Here is a 26,716-nt window from a genome sequence, read left to right as displayed (position 1 = left end):
TTGACACAATAATAACCCCATTCAAAACTTAACCATCTGCGGTTTATTCTGGAAATATTGAACAATGACCTTCATGTGACTGTTCTCTAAAAAAAAAAAGAATATAAAGGGCAATAAACTCATTCATTCATCCTTTTACCCACTTAGTGCTGTCATATCGACGGATTATGAGACAACAAGCTCCTGGCACAGACGAATGCCCTTCGCCCCTCCTACAAAGGAGCAACACACCCAAACAGAGCTAAATGCTAACATCAGTATGCATGCAAACATGCTCACCGTGACAATGCTAACGTGTTGATGGAAGCAGGATAATGTTTGTTTACCATTGTAATTTAGCATGTTAGCACTAAACACAAAGTACAGCTAAGGCTGATGGGAATGTTAGTTTTGCAGTATTTGGGCATATGGATAAAGAAAAATGGCGACCCACTTATAGAAAAACAGCTCCACAGCTGTCTGGAACCTTCAAGGTTTTCTAGACATCAAATCACATATTTTTAGGATTTAGGTTTAATGTATTTAAATTCAGTAATTACCTCTCTATACATTAGTTTCATTGTTAGTGGCGGAGTCCGCCACTCCTATCCAGGATTAAAATTGTCTTCACGAACAAAGGATTTGTGGGATATGAGGCTTGCATGGAATCCTGTTTTGTTTGACAAATGTGATCAGGACATCACCAATTTTAACTGAGCTCTGTGAAATGCTAACTCTGAGCTCTGGCGAGCTCTGGCCTCCCATTCAGTTATCCATCCATGGCTGTTCACAGCAACATGGACAAACACTCTGAGGCGACTGCTGAGCCACCCAGCAACAATCTATTCTGGTCCAAATAAATCAGATCATCACAGGGAGCTGTTCGGCATCAAAGAGATGGACTTTCACCGCTGTGAGAAAAATGCAAAGCACATGACTTGCACCTTAGAGCATGAGGTGTGTCATTGTGGAACAAAGTTATACTCGGGGGGGGAATTTGAGAAGGTCATTACCGACATCGACATTAATGAGAGCCCACATAGAAGGCTGGCCCTCACCCGTGCGTTAAGACGTTCCTGACACTGTGGTGTGCCACCGGCACGGCAGGTAGCAGCGCGGCTCATCCATATCTCCGTGCTGAGAGCAGCCCCCACACACCTCTCAGGAACAATTACCGCTCTTCCAGCTCCTCGTCACAGATGGCGAGGGCTTTAAGAGCGACTCCCTCCCCCTCCCCCATCTCCCTCCTCTTCTCTATCTGTGGCTCATTGTCTCTTTGGTTGACTGTGTCTGTCTCTCTCTCCACCTCTCCGTCTTTTTTTTTTTTTTTTTTAATGCTCAGACTATTTCTGTCGCTCTCTCCTCCCTCAGCAGTCCGCCTCCCCCACTTTCCCTCTCGGCCTCTCACGGCTCCAAATTCAACAGTTCAATTTAAATCCATTACACTTAAGCCCCTGACAAGAGCGTGGCATCCATGGTAACCGTTACCAGACAACAATCTGTGACTCCGCAGCCACGACGAGGCCGCCGGTGGCGGGGAGATGCGCTGAAGGCGTAAACGCTTGTGTCACTTGCTGAGCAACGGGTTCCGTCCCTCAACTGTGACCCCAATCTGGGACAGAAAGAGGCGGAAGGAATGAAACGTATTTGTTTAAAAGCAGCATCACGGCGATTAGAAGCAGAGGGATGACTCTAATTTGACAACAACACGGCAACCTTTCTAATGCCATTCCCTGTGCACAGCTGCCCCTGTAACCCCTCCTATCAACCGACGACACCAGCAGGATGTGGATAAGAATGCAGCAGCAGAGGCGGCTGAAGTAGCCCTGCCTTAAGGCTCTGTCCTTGAAGAAAGACTACAGACACAGTAAATCACCAACACGTCGTCGCACATCCCACACCAACTACTGTACAACGCCACAGCAATCACAGCAGAGAAAGTCAGCTCTGACCTCCACAGTTAGGAGGCGGTGCTGTACGTACACACCGCAGGCTTGATTCATGGACAGTTGGGCAAACAATGCACATAAAGATAAAGACGCACGTCGACGTTATAATCACAATCAGGGATAATGAAAGGGGCCGCTCATGCACTGCTTCCCACAATAACACTGCATCACTGAATTACCATTTAATTGCATGTTGATACAATCAATGCTGCTCTGACAGGAAGCTCAGGGCTAGCAAAGGGGGAAAAGCATCCTCTATATCTTCTCTGTATGGAATGATGCTGCAAAACTAGTGTTGCCCAACACGCATAATATAGTTGAGGTCATAAGTTATTTAAAAAAACTTTTTTGAAGGTTAAACACAAAATTCATAATATATTTATGAAATCAAAACCAGTTTTTGAAACTATTTTTAAGGATATTCTTTCTGCAATAGCCATTTAATGTAAATGCATTATTTATTGCCATTCTTGTGTTGGATTCAAATAGCCTTCACAGGAAAGTATAGCATGTAATCCAGCAAAACTTTATCTTATTGACGTCAGACATCGGTCTTAAAGTGCACTTTTCTTTACACCACAGCAGAGCTGTAATAATTTCTTGCAAATGCTAACAACGGAACATCTTACTGCTGCTGTGGCAAAACACAACAAAAGTGACTTTTATTGTGAAGAAGCTACAGGAAACGCAATGTATTCGTGACCGCGTTAGTGCTAACTGCAATCGTTCATCATAAATGTATCCACAAAAAAAGGTGATTTTCAGCATATATCTCGTAAAGTGAATCCATTTTGAATATTGGAGAGAGTAATGAAACAAGAGTTGAGCTGTGAGCTTCACACCTCCAAATCCTCAGCAAGCTAACCAACTCTCTCCCGCTATCGCGTAGAAAACCACCTGATAGCAGGCCACAGCTGACGGAAAAAGGGACAATTATTGACGGACATCTTTATTAAAGTGGATGGAGTTTGTTTGCCTGCACTGTAAAGACATGCCAGTGTCTTCTTCTACTATTACAACTTTAATAACTCAACTTCCCAACTTTTAAATGACTATTTTTTTCAATCAAAGGAAGTCCAGTAATGTAGAAAGTGCATTAACACTTCATAACCTTCATTATCATGTCCCACCCTGCCTCTGACATTCCTCCTCGTGACCTCAGAAAGAAGTGGAGCTTTAATGAAGTCGGGGTCTGCGAATGCATGAATAGCGCCGGGCTCCCATTTGAATTAAATCTATTCATCCGTGCCAGTGTGATTTCTCCGTGGTACTGAGGCAACCGAAGGCCCTCTGAGTCGTGACATTTGTGCCATGGCTGGCGGAGCAGGCGGGAAGGTGAACACTCATCTGCCGATATCCCTTACCACCAATTCCAAACCCAGTGCAATACGTAGGCTTTGACTGGACTGAGAAAGATAAGAGTTCAAAGAAAAGCATACAGTGAAAGTCAGATGTGTTTGTCTGCAGACATTTACACATGTCCCCTGTTAGATTTTCCAATTCTCAAACACAGACTCACATACGCAAACAAACCTGTAACCACATCTCAGGCTCACTGACTGAATCCCGCAGGTCACCTGTGACTCAGAGTCCTCGGGGCACATTTTACGGTTACATAATAATCTTTACTTAAATCCATTTCTTGCATAGGGAATAGCATCAGTGTCACACCACTCTAATTTCAGAAGTCTCTTGACATATTAAGGTAATCCCTCTCAGATTTCAGTATTAATTATGTCATCTGTATTCAAAGAGGGCCCTGTGCACTTTTTAAAATAAGCAGAGAACGAACCTGTCCACTTTGCTGACAACAGAAAAGGGATTGAACAGATTTTTGACTGGGAGCAAACTGCCAACCCCCCACACCAGGACTGATGCAAGTTCATGAGGCAGGTGTGCAAGACAGATCCCCGGCAATTAGGACGAGAGAAAATATAGTGCATCAAAGATATTCACAGCTTGATCTCAAATGTCAAGGTAGTCTTTTCGAGAAATTCTCGCTATGCAAAGCACTGAATTGTATTGCCATCAATGCTAATTGACTCAATTTGAAGCACTATTTACGCGCCGCACCCAAGTGAGTTGTGTTTTCTATCAATGCTGTGTGTGCAGATATTTCACATTCAAAACAAGCAACCAACTCCAGGCATCATTCACGCCACAGATGTGTTTATATGTAACTCCAAATTGTGGTTCACAATCATTAAATGAACGCACTGTTCATGTTCATTCATATCTGAAGTCAAATCTGACATCAATTTGAACCACGTTAACGATCAAAAGACAAACACAGAGACAAAGCAACAATGATGAGAGGCATTTTTCTCCGCCTGCAGCTTGTTTTAAACTTAATTTCATGGTATGTTCTTCTGTTTTGACTAAATTTAGATATCCACCTAAAATTCTGTGTTTTATCTTGCTTTTGCTATATGGTATATTGTTTTATCCGTTGTTCTCCCTGCTAACGAATGTGGCAATAAATGGCTTAAAGCAACCAGTTAACTTAGCTTAGCATAGCATAAAGACTGGAAAACAAGCAACCAGCAGACTCCAAGACGTGACAGAAATGTGCTGCAACCCATTGTACTCTGAAACTATGATAAACAACATCCTCCAACACGAAAAGCGCATTGGAGTCACCGCCATAAAGAAAGCTGACGTCACAGCAACACGGCGGCACACACAGTAAACTGTAAGCACAATTGGCTTTTCATCAATTTGTATGCGATAGGCTACGAGCCTGCTCCTCCCGTCTCTTCTAACAGGCTTACTGTGGATGCTTAAATTAAAATTTCAGAATTTGAAATGTCATTAAATGTCTTCAAAACTCGTATTTTGGCTAATGGCGCTGTGGTAGCTCCGATGTAGATGCTTGTGAAGCTCAGAGACTTGCTTTTTTTGTTTGTCCCAAAATGTCAAACTATTGCACATTCAAAAACAAGCTGGCTCTAGCTCACCTCTAGGATCGGTTTCATATCTACTTGGTCCACATTAAACTGAAAACATGACGGCATGTAGAAAAACATGATATCTGTGTCATGTGAGGGGGAAAATGAATATGGACACTTTTGGCTGCAGCGTAAAATGTTGCTTAACTTTCTAGATATCTTCTGAAGTTTTCAAAGTCAACCCACTGTCACCATCCATCCACCATCCTCTTCTTCTGCTGCTCTTCCTAAACTGAGCTATGCTTACAAAACGAGAGCGAGGTCTTCAGGGTCACGTCCCTGAATCGTCTGCCAACAGGTGGCGGGGTTGCGGCCCCTGCAGGGAGCAACAGCTGTTCCCCATCGCTCACTCACCGAGATTTCACCGCTTCTGCCGCTTCAGTTGCCCAAACGAGGGCAAAGCTCGGCGAGCCTCTGGAAACCCGATGGTACAAGCACCAGAAGATAGTTAAAACGGCAGGTATTAGCAGATTACTGGCTCCTGTGTGTCATTAGTTTAGGTAATAATGAACTGCTTTGTGGGAGGTTCCATTGTGCCAACGATGCATATGAAGGTATAAACCCTCATTAAACAAGCCCTACTGAATTAAATTTAATTCAGACCCACGTAGAATGTGTCATTCGATCTGCAAATGGCATTTAATCCACAGATTTTCAGATTATCGCTTCCTATCTGTCATTGAGAAGATTGCAGCAGCTCCTTCTCAGCCTGTCTGTTCAAATGGTAAAAAATACTCACTCTGCATACCTTTCCCAGGGGACTCAGGGTAACAGATGTGTCCTTACATGCCGGTATTGCTGTGGGAGGTTCCACTGTACAATCAAGCAAACGGCAGTGTAATCCACCCCACCCACCCTTATACAGTACAACGGCTGCTACAGTCGAGGGTTCGGTTTGTAATCAGAGTCAGAACATAAAAACACAAAAAAGGAGGGATAGCGTTTCTGCAAAAGCTAAAGTAGACATTGTCCTCCAGACCGGCCGTCCTGTCCTCCAGACAAACTGACTGAGGTCAAAATGATGCTGAACAATCTAATTCACTGTCTGTTGTGTTGTCCTTTGCTGCCTCAACATTTCTGCACTGTAAATGTTTGAAGCTGAAAGCAGTATTTTTTTTCCTGCTGCCTTAAAGCTGGGGTCGGTAACGTTGGAGAAACCAGCATGAGTTGGCTAGATTTACAAAAAGGATCCAACCAAATTAAATCAGCCCAGTTTTGCCAACTCTTTAACAATGAAAGTAGCATTTAAAAGTGGCTTAATCGAGCCAGACAATCTTAATCATAACCAACATAAATTAGCCGGTGCTTGTTAAAGTCCTGCGACAGCCACAGATACCGGACTTCATTCTTTTTAACTTTATTTTAATCGCCGCATTTGATGTATTGAATGCTGACGTAATGTGAAGTGAATTTCCTACATGAGCTCAAAATATGTGAACTAAAGATAAGAATGTAATTAAAAGTTGTATTATCAGAAACAACCATGACACTTCTTAACCTATATGTGTTATGTACTAATCACCAAGTTTCAATCAATGAAGAATTGTGGGTTCAGAGTTTTTACACTCAAACAATGCATGCTGGGAAGTCTGCTGATGGCTGGTCATGTTAATTTAGAAACTCAATTCGATCAGTTGATTAAAATTAAAAACTCATTAAGTCAATTTATGTTCATAACTTCTGAAGTGATCTGATAACAAAAACTAGAATTTTTAAATGCAATTTTCTTGAAATTAGTAAAAAATTGAAGTTAGTGACAAACGATTGATTCCACTAAATCCCTATATGATGTTTTCCAGTGTATACTTCTGTATACTTCACATACAGTACACACTACCTCCTACTTGGATTACAGTGAGATTGCCAAAACCATCGGCGGCTTCACTATGACCCACTGGCACATCCACTGGGAGATCCCCAGTGCCATCTGTAATGACTGGTGGGCTGGCGATAAGAAAATGGGCTCTTTATCTCAGCCCAATTAGGCAGCTAATTGATTCAATACCAGTCATTTAGAGTTCCTCCAGCCTCGGGATTGAGCACTTGAGCCTTTTGAACAGACGTGAGATCCCCAGAGGCGAGGGAGTATGTTCGACCCCACAAAGCCTGTAGATTATAATCTGTATGGAAAGAATCTTAATGAGGTAAAAGATTACATCAGGGATAAATCTGACCAAAAATCTTACATTTATTGATGGTCACAAAGTTTTGTAGCCGGACAACAGATTTAAATTAACGAGCAAACCTATTGGTGTAGGCAATATGATAAGTGTGATATGTGTGTATACTGAGGTATCATTTTCAGAGCGGTTAAAGTGGCTATTTTCCAAATCAATCTATTCATTGTTAGGTCTATAAAATGTCTAAAAATAGTTTTAAAAAAATGCCCATCACAACGTGGACACAAACTGAGAATATTTGATTTTGCTTAAAAAAATTATAAATAATTATCAAAATAGTTTCTGATTAGTTTTTTGTTAATCAGGTAACCTATTTACTGACTGATCTTTGCAGCTCTAATCATCCTATTGACTGGTTTTATCTGGCCAAAAACAATCAGCCATATTGGATTTACAGGACGTTTGTATCAATATGATGATGTTCCTGATTTTTCTTATGTTTAAATCACAAGATTAGCTAAAACAGACATCCCCATTAAGTGAATTTCCAGGAGAGTTATGGTTCGAGGAGCCGGGGATTGAGCTGCCAAACTTGTGGCAACAGGACGACCTGCTCAACACACCCATGTGACATTGTTTTTGTAATTTTGATATAGTGTGATTTAAAAATAAAGACAAAGTTCCAGACAGCAAATTTATCGACAAAACCAACCAATTAATTTTAAACACTTTATCGCACATTTTAGGTTTTACGATGAAGCACAAAAGCTTTATTTTCAACCACAGGAGTCGTACTATGAACAGTGGTGGACGCTGCCTTTCATTTCTCATGGTGCTAATCCTACGCCGCCTCTAGCTCTCCATTTCACTGTTCTGAGGAAGCAAATCACACTTTCCCCTTAAACACGGAGACAACGCTGAAAGGAAGAGATTCATTTGAGGTCAAATCCGGGTTGACTGCTAACAAAGGGATGATAAGCTTGACTTTTAAAGCAACACAAAAGGCAGGTTCACGAAACTCACTGAGTCAGAGAGATATATGCAGCACGTGACCTCAGTGAAAGGCAATGTACTGAACTCTAAGTTCAGCCGTGGTACTGTGTTCGCCTGGTTCCGTCACGACGCAGAAGACCGACTTTATTCATAAGCTAAAGAGTTAAAAGAGGTTCGTGTGGAGGCACGCGTGAATCCTCAAGTGGTTACTTCAGGTTTCATGTGATTGTAAACTAAACCTCAGAGGGACGCTGCTTCTTTAAAATGTAATCAATATTTAATAATGGTGTTACATGCGAAGCTCCTGCTCTACACAAAGACACACGTACTCATGCAACATAACACAAACAAGAAGAGAAGCTTCATAAAATCACACCTAGACGCAGTGCAGAAATAATTTAATCTCAACAGTAGCAACAGGTTGTCAACCGTTATTTAAAACCCCCATAGTCACAGGTTGCATATGTTTATGAGCTGTGAGAAATAACCATTTCCATTTGGATAATTATCATGGGGCTGAATAGCTGCTAACACCGCTACCGCTGCTCTACAACTACGACTTCTGCTTTATTCCAACAATAGCAGCAGCTACTTCTATTAATAATAATGTGTTTTATTTATAGGTGCCTTTCAAGGCACTCAAGGACACCTTAGAGGCACAGTTAAAAGGAAGCAGCAATGTATCAAGACATTATAAAATCAAACAAAACAGTAATATACAATAATATATAAATTACTATAACATCTTTATCAATGCTCAGTGTAGTCGTAGCCATTGGAGACAGATTTTAAGAAGGGATGTGAAGGTGAAGACGGGGAGCAGAGCAGCTGAAGGTTCCCCATGATGGTAGTCAGGCGTTCAGAAGGTGAGTTGAATAGCACAAGAGGATCTGAGAGTACGGAAAGGTGTCTAAGAAGACGTTTTTAGGTTGTTGTGTTTTGAAATTTTAGGTCTGCAGTTGTGTCTCTAAATGATTGAAAGTCATTTTGGTCTACAATCATTTACAATGTTACAAACCTGGTCCAATACCTCTTCCTTTTCTATAGGAGGATTTTAGATCAAAGGCCTTTACACACCGGGAACGTTACGAATATACAATTCGAAGAAATAGTCGCTTGTAAATATCATATGTCAGGGCTTTTATTCTGAAAGGTAAGAACAGAAGGAGTTGATCTGGGTTTTGGGTCATTGCAGAAAATAAGCTTTGTGGCAAATAAACATTTATGATACCTTTACATTTTGTTCAGCAAGATAATCTTCACAAATGAACACCACTTTTATGTTTTTTGAATCATGAAGGCAATCACCAGAAGTAAAAAGCTAACACTAGGCTATATATGAACTACATAAATTGCTCCCGTAGCTGAGCCTACGGTATGATAGAATCTGAACTGTAAGTCACTTTGGATAAAAGCGTCTGCTAAATGACTGTAATGTAATGTAATGACCTACACCACGGTCACATGAGCGTGAGTATAAACACAGCGAGCTGGACTAGTCGGCGTGGTCAAGTTTAGAAATCTCATTTAGCCACTTGTTAGCAACCTCCTTTCTTAAGACATGTAGAAGCTTACAAAATTTGCGTGGGGCATTTACTCATTAAAATCTTTTAAGCTTGTTAAGCACAGACCTTATTTCAGGCTTCTAACAAAAAAAACATTCATAAAAACCCATTTTCTTCGAGATGAGGGAAACAGAACTGCAAAAATGCTGACTCATTTCAGGATTTAGGACTCAATCCTGCAGCGCTCTCGACGCAACTCAATCCCTTCTGCGCAATGTGATTGGTTGATGCCTCTATTCCTGGTGCAAAATCTCAGAAAAATCAACCTTCTTCAGAACAGTCTTGAATTTGCATTCCGTGTGAAGGTATACAGTACATGCCAGAAACTACAATTTGAAAAGATATATTGACGTGCGAATTAATCACACAAAGAAAAGGAAAAAACACCCCCGCTGTGTAAAGGCCTTTAGAGTTTGTTTTCAATAAAGTCTGAAGTGATCCATACAAACTTCATCTACTGGAGTTGCTTTGGCTCACCATCCCTCCACAATATGACTCACAGCTCATTTGGAGGTAATGGATATATATGTGTGTGTGTGTGTGTGTGTGTGTGAGATGAGGACTGTGAGAAGGACCCAGCTAAGCTCAAACAACAGCATGTGAAGTGCCCTTAGATGCCACGAAAGCTCACTCTGAGCGAGGAGGCTGACGGGTGGCACATTTCCCCACGCTAGGCATGATTTGAATGGAAAGTGGCAGGGTGGGGGATGGATTACCGCGGGGCGGGGGCATTAATCCTACAGCCACGCACGCATGCACTAACACACTGACACATGTGGACACGCGCACGTGTTAATAAAACACTTCCAGAATTCTCACTGTCATGTTGCTTCTCGTTCAGTTTCATGCACACGCGGATAGAAACACACCGAGGTGCACGAGGCCTCACAACACGATGTTAACGCACATACAAGAATGATGATGCTGCCAACGACTGCTTTGTAGCACACTTTTTGCAGTGTCATTTGAAGGTCCTACACTTCAGAGCCTAACCAACACTTCCGCTGATCTACTGATTTCTTTAGACACTCGGTTCTCCCTCTCCTCTTTTTTTTCCGCATTCTGTCCATTCTTGACACGTTTTCAGCACAAGTGTGTGTACTTCAGACCTTGCCATGAGAATATTCAGCCTCAGGAAGAAGACTCATCATTTATTTACTGCATCTTATTCTGCTTAATATCCCTTACTCAGAACAAACTACAAAAATAAGTAACGGGTCATTCAGCACCGAGCAGAAATGCCAAACGTTCACTTCGTTCAGCTTCTCAAATGTGAGGATTTGTGGTTTGTCCTGACATACTATTACACTATTACACTATTATCAAGTGAATCCTTTTTGGGTTTTGTGAATCTTTTTAGGATAGTTGTCCAATCAGGGTCAAACACATATTGTAGTGTATGTTATAATATTTCTTCAGGGAGTGCAGTTAGTGATAGTGTGGGCTCCTCGGTAGCTCTGACAGCTTGGGGCGGGGCTAAGCGAAGGGTCAAATGACTCTGCAGTAGTCACAGGTATTTATCACCTCGATCTGCAGTGATGGAAACATGACACCCGGGAGGACACGCTCATTTTCACCCCTTTTCCGTCGTGATGCTATATGACGCACGTTGAAAGTCTTTGCGCTTTTCTAAGAATGACCAACTCTGGTTTAGTTTAAATAAACCCTTTTATTCACCGAGTTAGATATGAAAAGGAACCGCCGTTATATGTGCTCCTCACAGACTCCACTGAGAGTAAAACACACGACTCAAACTCAAGAGAAACAAAATATAACTCATCAAAATCGTTTTTGCTAGCCTCTATACTGTTCCAACAACCACCAACTCTAGTTTGAGAGTTTGAAAGACAAACTGAATGAGTAACAGATATAAATAAGAAATAACCACTGCAACATTCTGTTCTCTGGGTCATTTGTGACGACGAACGTGACCCACCAGCGAAAGGCATACTCGTCTGCTGCCAATGAGAAAGGAGTCTATCGATTATTTGTGTCTGTCTTTTCGTTGTTTGAAAAGAAAAAAGTGTATACGTGTTCATTTTGGTGGAAAACGGGTCTTTGTTTAGCTGACTGATGTCAAGTGAGAGTGGAAATGTTGGCACCTGCCCAAATGAACCAAAAGAATCAAAGAAATGTCTCACCGCTTGAATAAAACTCTTCAAACTCATCATGGCAGGGACATCAACATGTCTCCAGAATAAAGTCCTGTACTGCCATGTGCAGACTTGGAAGTGCCTCTCACTCTGGCTCTGCAGTGATGTGTTGCTGCAGCAGCAGCAGCAGTAGTTGAGTGGCCACCTCACCAGAGGTGCTAATGGTATTGACCACTTCAGTATGTTAGAGAAGGGCATAGCTGGAGCCGGCAGTAAACAACTCCAGACTGACAGGTCGGGGTGACTGTTGGCTTGATTGCTTTCATTACTCACACACTGTCCAAAGTCAGACCTGTCGCCTTAGGACCCGCTCACATCTGCCAGCTTCTGCTATCAGCATCCCAACAAATCTGTAAAAAGTTACAATAAGTGATGCAACTGCTCGTAATACATAAAAAAAAACATCAGAGAGTTAAAGTGAGATCTGAGAATTATTTTGGTGCTTCTATTTCGGTCATCTATAATAGAGAAATAATCTGTAAAAAAAAACAAGTCTTTTGTTGCATCGTGCTGTTGATGGAAAGGCTGCGACGGAAAATGGAGCAAGGCTGTTAAATATGAAAAGAAAAGCCAAATAAAACAAAGACTCTCATAGAATATTCATCAATTCTGCTCCTCCACTCCGGCTTTAATAAGGAGAAAAACAAACCCAATCAGCCCCACATCAGCGGTTATGAACAACAATATAATCGCCACATTATATATGAAAAGTGAGAAATTATCATATCATTCACATCACTGCGATCCAGCAGCACCTACTGTGGCAACAGGAGAATATATTTAACCCCTCTGCTAAACACCGGCTCGCCTTTTCTATTATTTCGAATCAAAGCAATTCCATCAGCACGAGCACATTCATAAAAGATGATCCTGCTTGGGAAATAATGCAGAAAAGCTTTTTCATTACCTCCTCATCATATATGGATCACACATTTATTACCCTTGATCAAACATTCACTACCTCCTGCATTAAAAAAAGAAAGTCCACGTATTACTCATTGTCAACACTGTCTGCACTTTCATTAGCGGCACAGTTCTGTTGTCATCTTTCTGGTGTCAGAGTGAGAAACATTCTGATCAGATTGTGCAATAAATATGCACAAATACGACGACAAGGAAACGGGTGCAAAGGTGTTTCACTGTGTCCCGCTCCACGATGACAGAAAAAAACAACCTCAACTGGATGTAGTTTGAAATACAGTGTTTCGTGTGTCTACATATGCAGGAATCCCAGGATGCTCTGAGCTCCTGGAGCCAGAAATAACACACACACACACACACACACACACACACACACACACACACACACACACACACACAAGGCTTCACTTTCTTTTCCCCGTCAGGGTATGACCTCAACAAAGAAGCTTTGTTTTTGATCTCTTCAGACTAAACCTGGCCATTGGCATGTGTCATCCTTAGCTCCAGCCGTCGTTACCTATCTCCATCTCTCCCTCCGTCGGAGCAGATACCTCTCTCTTCCTACGCTTCCTCTACACCTATTCTGTCTGTAACAATCCTGACTCGTGTTCGGTGCACTGAACTCAACAATCCCGCTGCAGAAACCTGCGACGGCTGCCAGGAATGAAGAATGGCATGTGTGTTTGCATTGTATGGTTCTTTTTTTTTGTGAATGACTGTTTCACTCGTTAAATGTGGACTGAAAAATATTTCTGGAGGATTTTCGGGGTTACTAGGGAGAGACTGCAGGCCTAATCAACCAGTAACCACTGCATATATGTTCTCACAAGGGCAGGAAAATCTCCTCCTGGAAGAATTCAGAACACACTTACATTCTCATATCTGAATGTTAAATATGAGGCTCCAGCTAGCAGACAGCTTATGTAGCTTAGTTTGTCAAGGCAGCAACCACCGGGGGTCTGAAAGGTGAAGCCAATTTGGAAGAGCCTTAAACTTGCATTCTTTCTATTGACCAGCAGGGGGCGACTCCTCTAATTGCAAAAAGAAGTCTGATTGTATAGAAGTCTGTGAGAAAATCACCATACGTCTCATTTGATTTATTACCTCAGTAAACATTGTAAACATGAGTTTATGTTCTCAATCGCTAGTTTCAAGTCTTCTTCAAAACAGAATGATGTTCATTTCGTAAATTATATTCCCATTAAGAGTAAAATAGATAAAGCAGGGTATGCTTTAGGGCGGGGCTACCTTCTGATTGACAGGTTGCTATAACGACATCTGGGAGTTGTCCTGGTTCTCGTCTTACAACTTTAATCCTTTCACAGCGTGTTTTCAGTTCACGAAAGCTTTTTGGTCGCCTAAAGTGTCCGGTTGTACTTAGCTCCACCCTATGTGTCACTTCTGGTTGCAAATGAACAAGATGGCGGCGGCCAAGACGACAAAAGGCCAAAAAAAACAATGGCTGACATCACGGTGAGTACATCGACTTCTTAAATACAGTCTTTGAGTTTAGCACAAACACTGAAAACAAGAGAAACAGCTAGCCTTTGCTTTAAGGTTACATGTTGTTGTTTGAAATAAATAGTTAATGAAGATGCCAACCAATATAATAGGACATTTTGAATGCAATTGTGCATTTGTCTGAGTATATATGCATCCGTTGACATTGAATTTTACGTTGTAGACATTTAGTTTAGCTCCTGTTCAGAGAAATAAACACCTAAGTTTAACATCCGAGTTTACTGATATTACAAACAGCTATAAAGAGCTTTCGTGTGTGTTTACCAGTGTGTGTGTGTGTGTGGGTAAAATCTGCACCAAAGCAGGAAGAAAATTAAAAAAAAAGAAAACCGAGAAGCATCATAGAGCAGCAGAGGGGTGTTTGGAGTGATGCAGCTGTCACTCATAAACACCTGCATAGTAACTCCTCTTCATCATGACTCTTACTCTGAGAACACAGGGAGCCGGCGCGACTCAGACAGCGTTGCCAGACCCAATAACATTCTGCACCCTCCGCACCAGCTTGTGAGCCTCTCCCGTCGCCTGGCCTTGAGCATGGTTAGATAACACCGCATTAGATAACGGTGCGCAAAAAGCCTGTTGGCGTCTTTCAGCAGACATTAACAACAAGAAAACAAACAAAACTTATGATGAAAACTCATTCTGATTTGAATACCTCCGCGTCCTACTTTTTTATTTCTATATCCACCTTGCTGCAAAAAAAAGACGCCAAAAGACAAGCTCGGTGTGCAGTGGAATACAATCGTAACAATACATGACCTCAATATGAGCCGCACAAGATACCATCAGGAAAAGGAGCTTGTTCAGAAAGTTAGACTTTCAAACAAACTATTAAATTCAAACAGTCCTGTGAGCTACACGGTCTTATAGCGAAAAGTAAATCAATAATCTCATTTCACCAACAGCAATTTGCTTGTATTTTTCACCCAAGCAGGCGCATACTTAAAAATAGCTACTAGACTCTGCATTTAGGTAAAACGTGTCTTTACATGATAATGGCTGTACTTGCTCCGTGGAGATGGTAAATGATAGCAGCTCCTAGACTTTCTGTTCTCTTTTTATGCAGATGAAGATGTCGTCTGGGGAGACTGTCATTATGATGGTGATGGAGCATTTGTGGTTTACGTTTTAGGTGTAATGCGAAAGCGTGGCGGTGAGACGGAGAGTCCTTTGGTGCACGGCGGTGTGTGTGGAAGTAGAGGGAGGCGGTGGTGGATACAGCAGAGTGAGAGTTCAGGTAAAAGAAGTGGACAAAGACGAGACAAAGAGGCCTGGGGAGGGACGGAGGCTACTAACAGCGAGAGAAAAGACACTGACAACGTGCGAGAGCGAGAGACAGAGAAAGTGATAAGAGAAGAAGAAACAGGTTCAGTTACCGCACCTTTCTGCAGACTCATGTCTACCATGCGAGGCTCGGCCAGCTCCAGGAAGAAGTTCTTGTTTTTCTCATACTCCTCATCGTCAATAATTTTCACGTGAATGAGTTTGCTGCAGGAGGAATAACAGGAGGGGGGGAAAACAGGAAGGGGGTGTTGAAAGGAGAGGGACAGAGAAGGACAGGAAGGGGGAAAAGGGAGAGACAAGAAGAGAAAGGTTAATTTGCGATGGAGGGACACAGGAAGTGCACTGTAAGTAGGATTAATAATCAGCATGGAAGAAAGGTTAGGAGGTGAAAGGTCAGCTTGCCGTGGACCGGGCCTGTCCGTCACCGCCTGAGCTCACTGGCTGCCACGGGCATCATGACAACCGCATTTATCACGGAGGGCGAAAAAGCACTCGATGGCAGTGAGGATAAAAGAACACAATGGACTGAAAACAGCAGCATGTAATCAATCAGGTTGTAAAATGTGTAAACGGACATTTCACAAGGGCAAAAAGGTGAGCGAACGATAAATGAAAGAAACTGTCGCTATCTAAATCGATTTTTATGGCTCGATGTTTCAGTCAGAACACTTTCAATGAGACGGCTGGCTGGACACTGCGAGGACTCCCCGCCTCTCGAGGCACAGACGAGGCAGATAAGAGAGAAGCAGCTTATTGCTGAGTTTATTGCTCCGGTTTGAGGAGAACACCCCTTTAATGAAGTCAAATGTCTGGAGGGGTGAGGCTCTTTCTCTGGGAAAGAGCTGCGTGTGACATCATTTCACAGAAACAGCTCAATATGGCACCTCAGCCCCGGCGGCGCTCTCGCCACTGATCGCCCTAATTGATCTTTTTAAAGAGTTATTGACAGAGTGCAGGCAGTTAAGTGGTCAGTAGGTACCCAGATGTCTCTGTGCCTCGCCATATCACAGCGGGAACTCCTCGAGGAATAGCCGTGTTGAATTCAATTGGACTCGTGCAAATGACAACAAACCGACAATGCTCAAGACAAGTCATGACACTCGCTGCATCCGCTCTCTTAGGCCTCAGAAAGCATTCCCTGAAAGCAGCAGACAAGTCAACAATAGTCGACAGCGGCGCAGCTAGCCCTGCAATAGGGATGACATACTTTGTTACGTGTCTGACATCTCATGGGAGGACTCTTTTCCTCCTCATCCAAGCAAAAACGCAATTTCTACGCATGTTATTTAGGGAGAGTATTTGGAAAGCAGGGGTTCAGCTAATAAAATAAGTGGCACTGCAGCATTCATAATGGATAGCTGCTCGTGTATCACGTATAGAGTCAAAAAGCAGCTCGTTCTCTGACATCCCGCTGATGTGCTTCCAGCACCGTGACATATAGCGTGGCTTGTGCCAGTCAAAGCCCTGACACACACACACACACACACACACACACACACACACACACACACACACACACACACACACACACACACATCACAAACTGTCTGCTGTCATACACTCGCACAAACTCAAACACACTCACACTGCACACACCATGTGTATAAAACCATTAATCCGAGCATCTCTAGAGGAATTAAAACGCATTTCTTTAGCTGCAGTAATGCATAGTTAAATCCCTTTTTCTGGCCGGAGTACATGTAGTTGTGGATGTGAATCATGCTACTTTAAGATCCTGTTAGCACACTACAGACAGCAGAACAATCTGTCTCTCTTTCTCTCTCTTCATATCCCAGCGGCAGGGCTTTCCTCAGATTGCTGGGCGAGATGTCTGCAGTGCTGGAAAGGCGCCTTGTTTTTTTTCACCAGAAATGAGAGAGGAGGAAGCACTGGAGTCTAATGGACAAGTGGGATCTGGCAAAGACACGCCGCCTGGCTGTGGTTGGGTACAGCTCTCAGGCTTGACATGCACGCAGGCACGGAGACAACACACGTCGCCTTGTAAATTACTGCACCACCAAGCAGCCACGTGCTTACCAACATGGCCGATTAACCTGAGGGGGAAATAAAGCTGCCCCTTTCCCTTTTTGTGCAGTGCGCAGTTTTTTTTTTTGCTGTGTGCTAATTTGATTAAAACTGACGGTCTACCATTTTGTTGCACACCCTCTTTAAACCTGCAATAATGGAATGTATTTGGCCAATATAGGGCAGCACAGCAAACCATAAAAACAACATTGACATATAATCACCTTATTGTATGCTACTTAAGGTATTGTTTGCAGCATTTTCTTGAGAAACAATGTCTTGACTGATACAATCACAATCATTTGACTAGAAGTGTGTAGTTGTGTCTGTATTTGCAGAGACCCTGCCCTCTGCCTGTATTCTCTCTTTTCTTATTATTTTGCTGTGGTTGGGATGTTTTTGGACGTCAGCAAAGAGCTTTTGGACCCCACATGGGTGTGAAGAGCACAGGGTGTGTAGCCCGTTCCCATCCCAAGGCGACTGTCACGCATCCGATACCGAGGCACCCTTCAGCATCTATGATATAAAGCAGTGGCGTCTGACGACCAATGGGTTGGCCACAGCTACAGGATTAAACCTGCGCTTCCGCTGCATTCCTTCAAAATCCGACATCTTCCCACAGGGTTGTGTGGAGCTGTGGGTGTGTTTTACAGCTTGTTTCCCGCTAATGTCCCCGCCCTTTCTTCATAAACAATCTTGCTGCTATAGAAAATCTATGTTCTCTCTCTCTCTCTCTCTCTGGCCAACTCTAAATGCTGCGTGTTTACAAACAGCAACCTACAATGCTACATAGTATACTCAATATGGCTTTTAATATGGCTAACAAGTTAGCAAGCAGTAATATCTTTACACATCCACAGATACAAGATTAACAATCATTTGAAGTAGAGTTTGTGCAATAGTCACAGTCCTTTTAGTACTGTTCATGGTCTCCACTAACTCCTGAGGTAAACATCTGGTTCTTTAGCTGCTAAATTCTCCACAATTTTTACAAGTTACTTAGTCTGTCTGCAGTTTGTTGCTAGGCAGGGAGCAAACGGGGAGTTTATCAAAGCTTTTGGCAGAAAGCGAAAGCCTCCTGCATCTGTAAACGATGCTGATGCGATTGAAGCAGCGAACCAGTGAACCGAGTAAAGTAATGAACCGAAAACCAAAACAATGAGCTGAAAGATGCTAAAGCGCTACGTAGAGCTGAGGAGAACTGCAGTCGGTTGATAACTATCTGTGGGTTTGTCACTACGACTGATCCCTTTCACATTATACATCATTTCTACCATTGTTGATATCAAAATATGAACTAGCGCAGCTAAAAGACAAGCCTCAAGATTAAGTAATAGAGCAGAGCCTACCTGGCCTTAGTCATGTCGACTGATATTGTGCTTTAGTGACAATAAACTGTCAATTAAATTATAGCACAAACCAGTTGACACGCAGCGTTCTGGGATCCTTGGGCAGCTGCATGCTTACTAACTTAATAACAATATCTGAGAGAATAATCAACACCTTCGAAAGATCTGACACCATTTTAAGCTCAATTAGATCTGATTCTGTAGTTTGGATGTATAACCCTAATTTGACACGGGTCCTATGGAAATCAATAAACACCAATCATGTAATAATCAATAGGCATGTTTGCATCATGGAAATATTTGAGCAGCTGCACAGCTCACCAACGTATCGCACCTCTGTGTGATATTTCTCTGGAGCTTGACGACATAAATTAACTTGTCACCTACATTTTACAGTCCGGTGTTCCACTTCGCCCAGACTGAGCTACAGCACCTGCAATTATCAGTCCTCGTGATATACGGCAAGTTAACAGAGCTGCTGTGGAAATTATAGTGTTTCTGTAATTTGAATAGAATGTGACAGACTGTAGTTGTAGATTGTTTCTACTTGACACCGCAAAGTTAGATTTTCAGTACATCTGATTTCATGTGTGTTAAGAATGAAATACTGAGATCCAGACAAGCTAGCGTAGGCTTCGCCTGCGTTGTTTGTTTGAGATGACACTTTCAAGTTGTTGCTTTGAGCCATTGTGACGCTGTAGTAAATATTCCCATATGCCGTAAACACAGCCTGCACTAGCATGTCATTCATAAACACAAGGAAGATACTGTACAGTGGCATACATATTGACGGGGGGGCATGGAGAGATCAAAACCTCATGAGATCAAAGAAGTACTCATCACATGCAACTTCATTTGGTGCTATTTATTGTATATTGCCTTAAAAAAGGCAAACCCATCTTCATAATGGTTATCATTTAAAAAAAATAATTAGTAAGTAAATCTGATATGCTTATTCTACAAAAACGATAAAAGCTATTAATAAAACTATTTAATTAAATGGGCAAATTGATATTTTCATTGTTTTTTTGTCATGAATGCTGGGTAATATCTTTGTTGATGTTGTCCAATGTCACATCTCTATTTGATCATGTGATGTGATGACATTATAAAATGCGGTGGCTAGTTTTGGCGTAAAATGTGTCGAGACTGACAAGCTGAGCACACCTGCAAACCGAGCAAGCAGTCATGCCTTTCAAACACCCAAGAGGCAGTAAGTGATTAAGGGGCCCCTCATAATAGCGTGCACTGGGGCCCGCCGTACCTTACGCCACTGCTACTGTAATAGTTAGCGGAACAGGAAGGGAGAAAAGATAAGGAAGAGATGATCAGTCTTCATCATGATATGTTTTAAATACATCCATAAGTTGACCCTTTTTTCAGATTCACAGCGGACAAAAATGACGACCCAAACACACACGCGACCGCAAAAGAAATACTGTTCATACACATAACCTCTTACAAACAGTCACACACACACCAATTACTGCCACACACGTGAGGGGAACATTAAGCAGCATTTACATTTGTTTATGGCAATCATCAATAATTCATCCATCTATCTCAAACATCTGGCATCAGCCGCTGTGGAAGCTGCAAAAAGCCACTCTGAACGAAACAGGAGCGTGTGTGTGTGTGTGTGTGTGTGTGTGTGTGTGTGTGTAGAGTGAAAGTGATACAATCAAACACCTGCTGTGCACACAAACACAAATCACAGTGCAGTGTTTACAGGGATTGTCCTGCTGCCGGTGCAGTGGATGGTGGCGTCATTTAAATGGTCACACTGTGGTGTGTTGGCAGAAAAGACACAGAGGGTGTGACAGTGCGTTGCAGATGGTGTTCTCGTGTACACACACACACACACACACACACACACACACACACACACTGACTCACAGGTATATGTTTGCATGCTTACACGTCTCCACTGTTTTTATTTACAGTGTTCTGATATGTTGATGGTACCTTTGTCCCTGAGCTGCTGTGGCATTGGTTCACAGGTGTAACACTTTCAGGAGCCGGGCCAAACATGACCGCTCTGGAGTAAAGAGGGAACTGTGGATGAGCAACCCTATCTACTAAAAAAATCACGATCACATACAACTAAACTGTAAACTTCTAATTGTGTATTGTCCGTTTTATACACATGGTTAATGTTGTAAATTGAAACAAAACATAACAAAAATGTAAGAAAATGACTTGGTAATTTTTAGGCAACAAAATTACTCGGTTATGTTTTAGTAAAAACATCGAGGCTTGGCTCAAAAAAGGGTATGTTATGGACCAAAATTATAAAAGTTCTGTGTTAGTTTGACCCACCCAATCACTCAGATCTCTTCCCTACGTTGGGCATTGATTGGAAACTCACTTGTAAAATGTCTGAAACAAACATAATCCAGGAGAAAATATGTTTCCCTTGACGCACAGTGCAGGCATTACAGTACATGGGGAGAATGGACAGAGCCAGGCTAACTCTTTCCCCCTGCTTCCAGTCTTTATGTTAAGCTATGCTAACCAAATCATCTCTTTGCATCAGCTCCGTACTTAACACTGAGACACCAGATTGGTATCCATCGTCTCATTCGACTCTCTGCAAGAAAGTCAATATAGCGTATTTCCCAAACTGCTCCTTTGTGGATGCTGTGTGTTGCATTTTTTGAGAAGCTTTAATTATTACTTCTCGATTCATTCCTTCTCGTCTCTTCCTCTCTGGTAAATGTACTTGCTTTGAAGGGTAAAATTCATTCGAAAAGATAGAATATAAAATTCAACACAATAAGCGGACATATTGATGAAACTACAATATTTTGTGGCAAAAAGCAATCTCCCTTTCTGATGTGGAAAAATCCAATACTAGAAAAATCCCACAGAACCCGGCCTGCAGGAAAGTTAAAAAAACAATGAAGTATGTCAATCTTCTCACCAGTGATCTCATTTGTTAAATTGAATTACACTAATGTGTCAAACTTAATGTGATAATGATTTATTGATGCTAACATGCTAGATATAGCACCCTTAAGTTGAGTATTAGTGTGGGAAGTGCCACTGGGTAATGACAGGCGATTAGAGGGTTCACACCTCCGCTGCACTGGGCCGCCTGCAGGCAGCGGCCTCTGCCTTCCCCGAGTCCAAAGCAGATGGAGGAGGGGAAAGACGAGGTGAAAACTGTGAAGGGAGTGAGACATGAAAGTGGAGGCGGTGCAGGGAGCCAGAGAGCGATGGAGAGGCAGATGCAGAGTGTTTCTTTCTCCCTCAGTTCTGCGGCCAAAAACCACACTGCGGCTGAAATTTGCTCTCGCTGCCCGCCTCCTCTCCACTCTCCAATGCCTCTTCTTCGACAGCAGATTTACTGTTTCTGCTCTCCGCTCTGGCTCTCATTCCACAAACACTAAATAATACTGTGTAACCGCTAGAAGTGTGAAACCACTGTGGTGGAGTACCACATCAACAGAAAGTGATATGCGATGTGTGTGATATCCAATCTCCCCTTCTCCGTCAGTGCGGACTGACCCTCGAACCGCTCAGCTTTCACTCTGCAAAGTCTGTTTTTTCAGGAAAATTTAGGAAGATTTATGTACTCCAGGCTAGAGAAGGAGCAGCAGCTAAAAGTGCTTTAATTAAATACAACTTTTTTCTCTCTCCCTGGTCCTCTGCATAAAACACCTGCTGCCTCTGACCCCGGCCCAGGGCTTTCTGGTTTGAACTAAACACAACCTTTCCAAGTTCTCAAGTTTCCCTGCCTCCACCTCTCTCCTTAATCTACTGAGTGCTTTTCAGTTGCTTTGCACCCTTACGCAAGACTGCATTTAACCACTGCTAACGCACGTGTGGAGGGACTGGAGCATGGTTTTTAAACAGCACACATTATTTTCACTTCACCGCAGTACGGAGGCCTCGATGGCGGCAGGATTACGAGGAGTTCTGTTCCTCAAAAGTTTAAGTAGAAACCCTCGTGTGCATCTTGCAAGGAGTAAACCGACCTGTACAGAGGCAAGCAAATTAATCACAGACGAGAAAACGTGACGTGAAACGCGAGTGAAAATCATCAAAAAACAAGGTTTAGAACCACCATTTCAGCCTTGACAGATCATCGCAACGCCTCCACTCAAAATCCTGAATAAAGTCAAGCCAATAAAGACGGGAAGAGGACAAGGGGAAAAAAGGCCCCAGTGCCTCATGGGAAATCAGTGCCTTAATTAAGCAGGCCTGGTTTCTGTCACCAAGCGCAGGGATTATGGGCCTCGCTCATTATAGTCCTGATTATTGCTTTTCCCCAGCAATCACAGAAAAAAGCCAGTAAACACATTTGTCAATGATTTCTTGCCAATCTGAAGACAAAGTCACATCAGATTTAATATTCCACACCCACAAGGCCCCGTACATGTCCCATCCTCCCCTCATCCTCGTCTCCTATATTTCTTTTCACCCAGCGAGGCAAACCAATCAAAGCATACTTGACCAGCTGACAAAGAGCTAAAACTTTTATAAACAAGGAAGTAAAATCCCCTTCCAAATGGCGACCGGCCCGCTGAAGTCAGGCATCAATATTACATAAACCAAACCAAAATGAGTCACGCAATCACACAAAAACTCTCCACTTGGCCACTTGCACATTTTCTGGCCAAGCTTGAGCCAGATGCAATAGCTGTGATTGCAAGTCGTTTAAGGCAAGAGCATGAGAGTAAGTGCAGCGGTGCCAGATTTAGTTTGAATTGTACATGTCTGCCAAAGTGAGTCCCAGTTTGGACACTCAACCTAGAAAGATCAAATAAGAGATACACGCACTGCATTCCCAAATTTACCAATATACAAGCCCTGATGGAAGTACACCTTGTTATGTTCAATCTCGCTGAAGCGGCGGGGTGGCCTTGTGCCGAAAGAGACCGTCCTTCATCCAGAGGACCCAAATTCAAGCCCTCGTTTTGGCAAACATCCTCCCTGCTGAAGTGTCCTTGAGCAGCTCATGAAGAGTGCGATCACATTGGAAGCAATTTTTGGAAGCAGGGGGTTTTTTTTGAGAGAGAGAGAGAGAGAGAGAGAGAGAGAGAGAGAGAGAGAGAGAGAGAGAGAGATCGATTGATTTGTGGGCCGTTTCTGCGCCCAGACTTTGAAGAAATGAATAAATTTACAATCACTCTTGTTTTATATCTGCTGTCCAATCGGAGCAGGCGACAGATGGGAGTCATGGTGATTTAGGAATAATACAAATGGAAGACAGATTTTGAGTTGCTGTTAATGATGATTCATTAGTGACATTAACATTAATTTAACTAAATAGCAAACATTCACTTGATGGTGGCAAAAAGTGAAGTTGAAATTAATAAAACAGCAGGCGTGGAGTTGATTCGAGAGTGCTTTGCAAGCAAGATTAATCAAAAATCAAAAATGTTAGCGATGTTAGCGATTACCATAAAATCTAGTGTTTTAATGTTCACATTTTAGGATTATCTCACTCCTTGTAAGTCTGTGCATTCAGAGAGTTACAGAAACAAACCATCCAAACTTTCATTAAATATGTATGGAGCTATTACGTGATTTTCTACTGGACATTATAATCACTGACATAGAAAGACACATTCATTTCCTGACTGCCTATCCATTGACCTAATGCTGAAACAATCAGTTAGTTTAAAATGAATTACCAGTCATTTTGAAATATATAAATCATTAATGAAAAAAACGCATCAATAATAGACAGTCAGAGCAGCTGACATTAAGAGCGAGCAAGTCCACGATGGATGGATGCGTCAAACAAACACAGACTTGACACAAAGTAACGTTAACTTATTTTGCATTTACAAATGGACTTATTTTAACCCAAACCAAAATCTTTTCCTAACTAAGTGCTGTTGTTGCCTAAACAAGTATTTTTGTTGTGCACGTAAACCTAAACTAACTAAGTAAAGCCACATTGGAAGTTTCTTTTGAGAAGAAACTGTAAGCTTCCTGCGAACACAGACATTTATTTTGAAAAGACACTATGCATGTTACGAGTGTACACTGAGACGTCCCAAATATAATATGGTTATGGTAAGATTAGAATTAAAACACATTTAGTTGTCCAATGTCAAGGTTAAGGAAGGATCGTAGTCACGGTTCATAAAAACGTTCATAATGTTCATAGCAGGTCTTTGAGAGGAGACGAGCTCTGCACTAAAGTCAGATGTGCTACACTTAATTTCTGCCTTGCTACATATGAAGCACATTACAAGACAACTCAAAGAGCTTTACATAAGACATAAAAGTCATTCTGGACTTGCCATTTCTGACTATTTTCTGACAACTGACAATGAAAATAATCATTAGCCCTTCATTGAGGTCCACTCTGGATTCACTATATCTACTGTGCCGTCTGCTGGCTTCAAAACAACCAGTTAGAAACCAGTGGTTGAAGTCCCATTCACCTCGTCCACCATTATTTACTGTCAGCGGCTTCGGAGCAATCGACCCTTAAATCACTAGAGCTCAAGGGGACACAGAGCTGTATTTGACTCTGGAGGAAGGGTGAGGGGTCACGGCAGCAGAATGATCAATACAATATTATATGACTCTACAATATCAGTTAGAGGACACAGGCGGTGGATGTCTCATCAGGGTTATAACAAGACACACACACACACACACAGATACACAAAACCAGATGGAAAGGCGAAGCCTCGCGGTGAGGTGCACGCTCCTGCGACTGACGGACGTGTAACTCATGATGAGGGCTCACAGCGAGGATCCGGCCCGGTTTATTATTACTGCTGCTGAGAGGAATCATGGGGAGCTGGACAAGGAGGCACATTATCCGAAAGGCCAAGGCAGGACTGCAGCTGGCCCTCCTCAGCCCTCTCACCTTCTTCGACGTATAGCCTCGCGGGCCTATACCCAACCTGAAAAATCCCTCATTGAGCTCACCTAGTGGTTCAGCTGGGTCGGGTTACAGCGCGTTAGGAGACGAGGAGCGTGATCGAATGTGCCCCTCGGTGACAAGACACCTCCCTGATCCCGCGCATCTCTCACATTCTCAGGACTCCAATATCGAAAGGACCCGCTCCCATTTGCTGCTCTCGCTCTCTCCTAGTCGTTGCCATGGACACAAAAAAAACCTTCCACCAGCCGGGCTGCCTCTCTAAATGCGACAACATGATGACACGCGACCACTTTTGGTAAAAAAACAAAAACAAACACTTTAACCATTTCCATTCATTTCTATTCTATTCGGCTGCACAGAGCTGAACAGTGCAATGAAACTGTCCCTGGAGGGAGTAAAGAGTCCCAACAGGTTTAACTGTGTCTGCTGACACACAGTCTATTACTCCATCTGCACACTTCCCCCGACAAAGCCACGCACACACATGAACCACAGCAGTTGATGCAGGTGGAGGAAGGGACGAGCAGGAGATCACACAGTGGCAGCTCGCTTCCTGTGTCCCTTCAGATAACACGCTGCTACTCCAGCCCTTAAACCCATTGTCCAAACACACCAATAACAGGAGAGAAAGGGCTTTGTGCTGCAACTGTAACTCTCTCCTTTTACAGCAGGGACATCCCTTTCACCCCAAAGGCGGAGAACACAGTGAACCACAAAGGGAGGCTGAGGATGTCTTCATGACTTGATTTGGACAGAAAAACCATGTTGAGCAGTGATCACAACCCCCCAATTGGCATGCTGTGTTTTGTGTGAATTATAAAGTCATCTTTTAAGTAATTTATCAAGCAAAATTTCATTCATTCGAGCTTGTTAAATATGAGGATTTACTGCTCGTCTCTTATTTTTAGCATTATTGAATCATTTCTGGACAAAACAAGCAGTTTGTTTGTAATTTTTCTTTTTATTATTATTTTATGTCCTTTTATGGATCAAACAATTGAGTAAGTCAAACTTGAATGATTAATCAATGATGTAAATGAACAGCATTTAGCT

The 26,716-nt window shown here is 42.5% G+C and overlaps 1 protein-coding gene across 11 annotated transcripts in view; it reads right to left on the bottom strand.

The window, feature by feature from the left end:
• The window catches only part of slc8a3 (solute carrier family 8 member 3), a 90,449-nt gene that overhangs the window by 16,340 nt on the left and 47,393 nt on the right, over positions 1–26,716 (bottom strand). For 3 of the 11 annotated variants that reach the window (XM_076108523.1, XM_076108528.1, XM_076108525.1), the window contains exon 2: positions 15,531–15,637. In XM_076108523.1, coding sequence (XP_075964638.1) covers positions 15,531–15,637 — 107 coding nt within the window. Of the gene's footprint in view, positions 1–1,323; positions 1,342–2,424; positions 2,454–5,841; positions 5,910–7,078; positions 7,122–13,036; positions 13,062–15,007; positions 15,013–15,525; positions 15,638–26,716 lie in introns of all 11 variants that reach the window. The other 8 variants (XM_076108526.1, XM_076108529.1, XM_076108524.1 and 5 more) reach the window with 7 other exon arrangements.

The sequence above is a fragment of the Anarhichas minor genome, unplaced genomic scaffold, assembly GCF_050575085.1.
Source record: "Anarhichas minor isolate MPS153535 unplaced genomic scaffold, ASM5057508v1 ptg000040l, whole genome shotgun sequence".
Lineage (NCBI taxonomy): Eukaryota > Metazoa > Chordata > Actinopteri > Perciformes > Anarhichadidae > Anarhichas > Anarhichas minor.
This window is presented reverse-complemented; position numbering and strand designations above follow the sequence as displayed.